This window comes from Babylonia areolata, chromosome 34 (assembly GCF_041734735.1).
Source record: "Babylonia areolata isolate BAREFJ2019XMU chromosome 34, ASM4173473v1, whole genome shotgun sequence".
Lineage (NCBI taxonomy): Eukaryota > Metazoa > Mollusca > Gastropoda > Neogastropoda > Buccinidae > Babylonia > Babylonia areolata.
In genome coordinates, this window is record NC_134909.1 from 6533261 (window position 1) to 6543066 (window position 9806).

The window sequence follows — 9806 nt, forward strand, 5'->3', positions numbered from 1 at the left end:
TTCTCCACCATGATCAAATTCTGGCCCAGATAGCCAGGACAGCAGTTGCCTCCTCTATTGTTCTGATGGTCATAGTCGGATACGACTATCATACATGTGTCCTGGTTCGCCAGTAGATTCCTCATTCGCCTCTAACCGACCACTAGATGTTATCCCGGTGTGCCTGTTCTCAGTATCACCATAATAAAATTATACTCAGTTGCTCAGTGTGTTTAGGTGGGGGTGGGGGCTGGGGGGTGGGGGAGGTGGGATGGATAGAATGGACGTGGCGGTTTGAATGCCTGGCTGGTGGGCGCAACAACCGAGTGGTTAAAGCGTTGGACTTTCAATCTCAGGGTCCCGGGTTCGAATCTCGGTAACGGCGCCTGTTGTTTAAAGGGTGGATATTTTTTTCCGATCTCCCAGGTTAACATAGGTGCAGACCTGCTTGTGCCTGAACCCCCTTCGTGTGTGCACGGAAGCAGATCAAATACGCACGCACGTTAAATATCCTGCAATCCATGTCAGCGTTCGATGGGTAATGCAAACAAGAACATGCCCAGCATGCACACCCCCGAAACCGGAGTATGGCTGCCTACATGGCGGGGTAAAAACGGTCATACACGCAAAATCCCACTCGTGTACATACGAGTAACCGTGGGAATTGCAGCCCACAAACGAAGAAGAAGAAGAAGACTTGAAGGCTGGTTGGTTGGTCAGTCGTTTGCTTGGTGGGCCAGCATTGTTCCGAAACCATCGTGCGTTGGTGGGTGTGTGCGTGTGGGCAAGTAGTTCAGGAGATGGGGTGGGGTGTGAATTTGTGGGTTGGCTGGTATGTTGGCTTGAGATTAGTTTAGTGCCGAGTGGAGCTGTTGCGTTAGTCCCTTGAGTAATGGATGTGGGTAATAATAATAATAATGGTGTTTATATAGCGCTGAATCTTGTGCAGAGACAAATCAAAGCGCTTCGCACCAGTCATTCACACGCATGCATAACTCTAATACTGTAGAAACTAAAGACAAGGAAGAGGAAGGCAAGGGAGGCTATTTTGGGAAGAGGTGGGCTTTAAGGCCAGACTTGAAAGAGCTGAGTGTGGAGACTTGACGAAGCGAAAGAGAAAGTTCATTCCAATTGCAAGGTCCAGAGACAGAGAAAGAACTGCGGCCAACAGTCGAGTGTTTGAATCTGGGTATGCGTAAACACAGTGGATCCGAAGCCGATCGTAGTGAGCGAGATGGAGTGTAGTGGTGAAGGCAGCCGCAGAGATAGGAAGGGGCAGTTTTGTGAATACATCTATAACATAGAGTGCTGATCTTGTACTTTATTCTGTGTGAGACAGGGAGCCAGTGGAGATGTTGCAAAAGAGGAGTGATGTGCTCAGATCTTTCTTTTTGAGGACGAGTCGGGCAGCAGAGTTTTGTATGCGCTGAAGGGACTGAATGGATGTGGGTGTTGTAATGTATGCGCAACATGAGTATCCTTCCTCCTCCCCCCCGTCCCCCCCCCCTTTTTTTAGATATTGATCTGTGGACTTTTGGTCTGCTCTATCTGAGTGAGTGTGTGAGTGAGTAAGTGTGGATTTTTGTTAATGATTTGGTTTTATCTACCGTTTGGTTCGACACCAAGCTGAAAACTACCGTCACGCGCGCGCGCGCGTGCGTGCGTGCGTGTGTGTGTGTGTGTGTGTGTGCGTGTGTGTGTGTGTGTGTGTGTTTATGTGTGTGTGTGTGTGTGTGTGTCTATGTGTGTGTGTGTGTGTGTGTGTGTGTGTGTGTGTGTGTCTGTGTAGATCTGGACACCACACAGCGTCAGACGACCACTACTGATAACGACACCACCACTCGCGTCACAGCTTACGTCACCACTCTCGTCACCACCACCACCACCACCACCACCACCACTGGCACAGTCACTGACCGGAAAACCATGACAGGTTCCGCCACCCTTAACGGCTCTGATGACCTCATCGCCAATGACGTCGTCACCACGGACCACGTCAATGTCAATGCCAACACAGTCGGAATCATCCATGGTGGTGAAGACTTCGCAGAATCGAACCCATCGCCTGGTGAAAGAGAGTCGGGGTTGGGAGATCCCAGTTCAGTTGGAGAATCCGAAGAAAATGTTCTCACGCTTCAGTTCGGATTTCTGTTGGGAGCGGTAGGGTTTGTAGTTCTCCTCGTCATCATCGTCGGCACAGTTCTCGGCGTGTTGATCAAGAGACAAGGTAAGAGTTCTTCGTCTGTTGTTTGTGCTGTGGTCATTGAGGGAACTTCTTCTTCTTCTTCTTCTTCTTCTTCTTCTTCGTTGTTGTTGTTGTTGTTGCTGTTGTTGTCATCGTTCTGCTACTACTACGACTACTACTACTACTACTGTTGCTACTACTATTACTACTGTTTCTTCTTTGTTGCGTCGTACTTAGTTAGGTTGTGTACATGTTTTTATGTATGCGCTTTATTTTCATGTGTAATTTTGTGTGTGTGTGTGTGTGTGTGTGTGTCTGTGTCTGTGTGTCTGTGTCTTTGTGAGCGTTTTGCCATTGCTTGTTGTTGTTGTTTTTTTTGTTTTGTTTTTTTTTGTTTTTTTCGCTTTTCTTTCTGGATGTAAAAAAAGCAACTGTGCTTACTTCACTACTTCACTACCCTCGTGAAATAAAAATTCTTTTCGTTTCGTTTCGTTCCTTCTTCGTCCTCTTTCGTATTGTTGTTGTTGTTGTTGTTATCGGTCTGGTACTACTACTGCTGTTACTACTACTTCTTTTTCTTCTTCCTCTTTGTTTTTGTTGCTGTTGCTGTTATCGTTCTATTGTTGCTGCTGCTGCTACTACTACTACTACTACTACTACTACTACTACTACTACTGCTGCTGCTGCTGCTGCTGCTGCTGCGACTACTACTACTATTGCTGCTGCCGCTACCACGACTACTACTACTATTACTGTTGCGACTACTGTTCCTACTTCTTCCTACGTCTTCCTCTTTGTTATTGTTGCTGTTGCTGTTGTCGTTCTGTTGCTGCTACTGCTGTTTCTTCTTCTTCTTCTCCCCCTCCTCCTCCTCCTTCTTCTTCTTTTCCCCCTCCTCCTTCTCCTCCTCCTTCTTCTTCTTCTCTCCCCCTACTCCTCCTCCTTCTTCTTCTTCTTCTTCTCCCCCTCCTCCTTCTTCCTTCTCCTTTTTTTCTCCTTCTTCTCCTTCTTCTCCTCCTCCTTCTCCTCCCCCTTCTTCTTCTTCTCCTCCTCCTCCTCTTTCTTCTTCTTCTTCTAATCTTCCCCTGCTTCCTCTCTTTCTTCTCAACCTCCTCCTTCTCCCCCTCCTACCTTTTTTTTCCCAACTGACGCAGAACACACGCACATAGAACATTGTTTTATGTTGTTTTATCATCCCAGGTAGACAACAAGCGCCACAGACTGCAAACAGTGGAGCTGTGGAGTTGGCAGCAGCTGGCGAAGTGTTGTTTCCGAGCGTGGGTATACCCCCTGTGGACAATTGGAGTGGGGTGGAATGGAACAGCAGGAACGATGGTTGTAGAGATGGTCACCTCTCGGACAACGTCTATGACCTCATCCAAGATGGTGAGCATAGTCCATCGTTTGTTTCATTTTGTTTTGTTTTGTTTTATTTATTTATTTGTTTATTTATTTATTTATTTGTTTATTTATTTATCTATCTATTCATTTCACCTATATATTTATTTCAAGATGGAATGTGTTCGTTCTTCATTGTATTTTTTCTGCACCTTTTTACCTTTTCTTCTTCTTCTTCTGATCCTCCTCCTTCTCCTCCCCTCCCCCTCCCCTCCTCCTCCTTCTTTCTCTTCCTCTTTTTCTTCTTCTTCTCCTCCTCCTTCTTCTTCTTTTCCCTCTTCTCCTCCTCTCCCTTCCCCTCCTCCTCCTCCTTCTCCTTCTTCCTCTTTTTCTTCTTCTTCTCCTCCTCCTTCTCCTCCCCCTCATACTTCTTCTTCTCCTCCTTCTTCTGCTCCTCCTCCTTCTCCTCCCCCTCATACTTCTTCTTCTCCTCCTTCTCATTCTCTCTCCCCCCCCCCCCCTCGCCCCCTTCCCTTCCTCCTTCTTCTTCTCTTCCTCCTTCCCCTCCTCCCCCTCCTCCTTCTCGCCCCCCACCCTCATACTTCTTCTCATTCTTCTCATCCCGCCCTCCCTTCCCCTTCTCCTCCTCCTCCTTTTCCTCCTCCTCCTTCTTCTTTCTTTCTTTCTTTCTTTTCTTTTTCAGGCTCGACCGAGGTCATCCCAGCGCCTCCAGCAGAGCAGGGTTGGTCAGAGACATTGAAGATCCACCACTGGCCCCGTCAGCTTTCCGCTGACCACGAGCGGCCCCTCCCTCCACCCCCACCCCCACCAGCTGACAACAGACCCCCTCTCTGTCACACCACCTGTCAAAACCCTCCGCACGACTCGGCCTCTACCACAACCACCTCATCTAAAGCCCGCTTCACACGTGAGTCTCATCATCCCGGTTCGTCATCCATGTCCACACCTAAAGGTCTGCCTACACTCTGCTCCGTTTCCGTCACACAGAGAGCTTCGCTTGCGGCGCCCCCGTTGTGGTGCACGGGAGGTCAGCGATCCTTGGCTGATGCCGGTGATGTTAATCGACCTCGCTCATGCCTGCCTTCTGCCTATCTTCACCCGACTTTATATTGATCCTCTTTTTTTCACGTGCTATGATACACAGAATGGTGTGTATTCCGTGTGTCTTCCACCTTGTTTTCACCTGCTTCTTTGATTGTGCCACACATTATCAGTTATTGCTGCGTGTGTTTAAGTGTATGTCAACAATTTTCCCCTTGTCATTTGAAATGCTAAAAAAAAGATAAATCTTTCGTCCATGAAAAAAATGGAAATGTGTAAATGAAAAAAGAAAAAGAAAGATGTATTCTAAGTTCTGTACACATAATTGTATGATCTGGACATCTTCCTTCCGTATTATTGTAACAAGCCCAAAATCAGTAAATGAAAAGTTGTATTTATTCTTTTGACATAGTTATGGAATGCCGGTTATTGGTTTGATTATTTCCATGGTGTTTAGTTGATTGTGTAATTTATATACAAAATAAAACGGTGGTCGACCCAAGAAAGTCCGGGTACAATGAAAAAAAAAAGAAAAAAAAGGACTTTATATTGACCTTGTATGGGTTTCGGTTATTTTGGGGTTTTGGGGGGTTTTTTTGTGGTGTTTTTCTGTTTGTTTCTTTCTTTCTTTTTCCTTTTTTTCTTCTGTTCTTTATTTCTCAGGGTCTGATCATTGGCGATGGGCTTCAGTACTACCAAGATAATGGTACTAAAATGTTTATTGTTGAATATGCGGTTAATATTGTCAGGTTTGTAATGCAATTTAGCATATATGTAGAGTATATAATGTGATTTTACAATATATGGTTGTTTTTCAGGTTTATTGGTCTACAAAGCATGATATCAGTAATGCGCATTGAGTTCTATCTAAAGTAACACACTGTTGATACTTTTTTTTCTTTTGGGTTATGACTGGTATTTTAAGTCTGATCTTTTACATGTTGATTAAGCACTGGTCAAGAATCTATCCCCCCGACACACACTCCCTCCCCACACACATTCAAACACAACTTTGCAATCTTTCTTCTGGTTATTTTTCTATTTTTTTAAGCATATATACTGTAGAACATGGATCGTTTTTTTTTTCCTTTTCTTGTTTTTCCCCTGCTGGGTGTCTTTACTTTTCAAGGTCTGACCAGCGGCGATTGGATTAACCCTTTCACTGCCAAACTCGCATTTCTGCAGCAGCTTAGGCAGAGGACCTATGGCACTGAAGGGTGACCAGATCATGGGTCTGTTATCCATGACCTGCTGCTCTATATGTTCGGTGGTAGGATAGGCCATATTTTCTACACATCACAGGGGGAATCCCCAGCTATTCTTAGATACCATAGTTTCTGTGTTTATAGCACAAGGGAATTTTGCACTCTAAATTGACTGACGGTGAAAGGGTTAATCACTGGCCAAGAATCTCTCTCACCCCCCACCCCTACCACGCCCCCACACACCTACCTCCAAATTCTCCTTCCCAAATTTCTTAAATCATGTGTGCTGTAGAACATGCATCGATCATCACATCTACGCATCGCCTGCCTTCATGAACGCAAAATTTTACTGTCTTGGTCAGAATACCGTGACAGTTTTTTTTTTCGTTTATTAAACTCTTATTCGTAGATATGTTATTATTCAGTGCATTCACCAAGTACTTTAATAAACAATGATGACAGCCTGTAAAATAAATTCCACTTTTTAAAATCTAGCTGTGAAGAATGTATGGATATCTGAGATATTTGTACCGCCTTTAACTCTCTCCATACGAACGGCGAAAGAGACGACGTTAACAGCGTTTCACCCCAATTACCACCATCAACATATTGCAGGCGGAAGGCTCTTATACTGAAGAGGTGAATGTTGACAAAGAATACCACAGTTCTGACGACGGAAGCTAAAGGTTGGGTCATTCAGACACCCACTGGACATCCGAGGGGTCTGTGTAGAGGAGAAGAGAGGACTGGCCGTACTGAGTGAGTTAAGTCGTCATTATCAGAAAGATATGCCTTGCCTGTTCCACTGCGAACAGACAGACATCAATATATAAGATCACCCGCCAAGTTTCTTACGGAAGCAAGCAGCTTACGCAAACAAAAAACTACAGGATCAGAACTGAACTGGACTTAAAACTTTTTTTGTTTCCTTCATATTTTATTTTATTTCTTTACTTTTTTTTTGTAAAGCCTGTCGGTCGCTGCTGAATGATACATGATTTTACAGGAATGATTGTGGTTTTTTTTAAATGTGTCTTACTTTATCTTTTATTTCGTGTTATTTTCATTCATTTGATTTATTCATTTATTTATGCATTTCATCTTATTCCCTCATGTGCTGTATAAATCTGTATTGATGCTTTAGTCCTGAAATCAAAAACAAAACAAAAATAATAAAAAGTAAGGAAATTGCTTTTCGTGTCATGTAGTTAGCAACGTCAGTAGTGTTGTTCAATTTGTCGTGGGAACTGTATCGTCAACTACTCACTATCTGTCTGTCTGTCTGTGTGTCTGTGTGTGTGTGTGTGTGTGTGTGTGTGTGTGTGTGTGTGTGTGCCAGCACGCGCGCGCGCTCGCGCATGCTCGCGCATAGGTGCGTGCGTATCTGTGTTTGTATTTTTGTCAGTGTGTTTGTGCGTACGTATCGTGGGAGTTGCAGCCTACGAACGCAGAAACGAAGAAGAAGAAGAAGAAGCAGTGTGTAGATATACATGTGCGCACGCTTACGTATGTGTGTCTGAATACGTATGTGTTTGTGTATGTGCGATATCTATGTCGGGTGTATGTGTGTGTGTATTCGCACACGTGCAGTATGCAAAAGTGGGCATGCACCCAAAAAGGTGAGTATACACCTTCACCTAAATTCCAGTATACTCGTAAAGCACAGAGTCATACAAAACGCACCCAAAGACCCGTTCACACGGGAACAGTTCCTAACTTTCACGACCCCCCCCCCCACACACACACACACCACCCGCCGCCCCCCCCCCCCCCAACTCCCCCCCTCCCCCTTACACTCCCCTCGTCCCCCCTTCCGCCAGTCTGTGGACACAACCAATCAGTGAGCAGTTGACACTCCACTATTTTCCCGTCATCACTCACTGCCAATGTCGGAGGCAGACCACCAAGGGGGGAACACTCTGGCACCAGTGACGCAGGCGTAAGAGTGATGCCCCTTGGTGTATTTCCATAACAGAAAGAATGGAAGTTCGCATTCTCGTAGAAAAAAAAGGAACATGTACGGTTCGGTTCCTATAAAAGTGTGTTTATTTTCGACTACTCAGACTGAAAAAAAAAAAAAGAAAGAAAAAAAAAAAAGAAAAAAAAGCATAGATTTACGAAAACCAAACAGGTAAACAGTGAAAACAAAAAAGAAGTATTCTGATTAAGATCAACTGTTGCATAAAAAAATATTCTCTTTTGTCTATGGGATTTCGGCATTTGCATGATCATAAAAAATCAGCATCACCATCATTATTACTATGAACATCATAAGCTCTCACAGATACATACACAGACGTGTTCATAGACACAGTGCTAGCCAGACACACACACACACACACACACACACACACATATATATATATATATATATATAGAGAGAGAGAGAGAGAGAGAGAGAGACAGAGACAGAGAGACAGAGAAGAGAGATGGCGAGAGACAGAGTAAGAGAGAATGCGGAAAATGGGAGTAAGAGAGAGAGGGAGAGAGAGAGTGAGACAGACAGACAGACAGACAGAGAGACACGGAGAGAGAGAAGAGGGAAGGCGAGAGACAGGGTAAGAGAGAATCAGGAAATTGCAAGTAAAAGAGAGACAGAGACAGAGAGACAGGCAGAGAGAGAGAGAGAAGGAAGGAGAGAGAGAGACCCGAAAAAGGGACGACACACACACACACACACACACACACACACACACACACGCACACAGAGAGAGAGAGAGAGAGAGAGAGAGAGAGAGAGAGACAGACAGACAGACAGACAGATAGACAGACAGACAGACAGACACAGAGAGAGAAAGTGAGACAGAGGCAGAGAAAGACACAGAGAGAGAGAAGGAGGGAGAGAGACAGAGACACGAAAAAGGGAGGACGAGACACACACACACACACACACACACACACACACACACAGAGAGAGAGAAAGTGAGACAAAGGCAGAGAAAGACAGGGAGAGAGAGAAGGAGGGAGAGATAGAAAGACAGAGAAAAGGGAGGACGAGAGAGAGAGAGTTACTCAGACATTTCATTCATTTAAGGTCATCGCCATATACAAAGACAGGCAACAACATAATTTTATGATAAAAAAAAAAGAAAAAAAGCTGCACTTACACAAGTACCACAGCGCCTTCTCACGAAAAAATGAAGACACAAAGGTCTCTCATTGACAACAGAACCATTTTGTAAAAGAGAGTTAGAAACATGGAGACCATAAACTGGGATTTCATCTCAGACATTGTGAAGCTTTCAATCTCAAGCTTATTATTTGAGCTATCGGAGAAGAAAAAAAAAATCCAGAATGACCCATTAATGAAGACGTCAGAAAACACGATAGTACGACGACGATAAAATGATGGTTATGATAGGACGAGGAGATGAACTACAGTATTGCCTGAGTAGAGTCTATACACTGTTAATACTGCGGACAATAAACTGGGACTTACTCATCAAGGGTCCCCTGCCCTTAGCTCTTCCATCATATCGACGTTACTCCCTCCTGTTAGTTTTGTTTTTCATTGTCTGGAATGTTGCATCCATGGCTGTTCATTCCTCGTTACCCACCCACCACCCTGTACACACACAAAATAAATGCACACACACACACACACACACACACACACACACACACACACCAACACATATACAACCCAACACACACACACACGCGCGCGCGCACACACACATAATTCAGTTGGCACATACCTTTCATTGATACATGCTTTACTCTCTTGTAGAGATGTTTGAGATAATTACACTTTACTCTCAGTCTAATCCTTCATTGTTCTTCCTTTTAATCTCTCTGTCACACACACACACACACACACACACACACACACACACACACACACACACACACATATACATGGCATCAATGGAAATAATAACTCTACTGAATACCCTCTCTCTCTCTCTCTCTCTCTCTCTCTCTCTCTCTCACACACACACACACACACACACACACACACACACACACACACACACACACACACACACACACACAACATATACATGGCATCAATGGAAATAATAACTCTACTGAAT

At 44.5% G+C, this 9806-nt stretch overlaps 1 protein-coding gene across 1 annotated transcript in view; it reads left to right on the plus strand.

The window, feature by feature from the left end:
- LOC143277542 (uncharacterized) overlaps window positions 1-6304 on the plus strand; it is a 14914-nt gene extending 8610 nt beyond the window's left edge. Inside the window, exons 4-6 of the mRNA XM_076582423.1 lie at window positions 1769-2206; window positions 3365-3550; window positions 4206-6304. Of these exons, the coding sequence (XP_076438538.1) occupies window positions 1769-2206; window positions 3365-3550; window positions 4206-4636 (1055 nt within the window). The 3' untranslated portion in view covers window positions 4637-6304. The remainder of the gene's footprint in view (window positions 1-1768; window positions 2207-3364; window positions 3551-4205) is intronic.
- Window positions 6305-9806: the final 3502 nt, after the last annotated feature.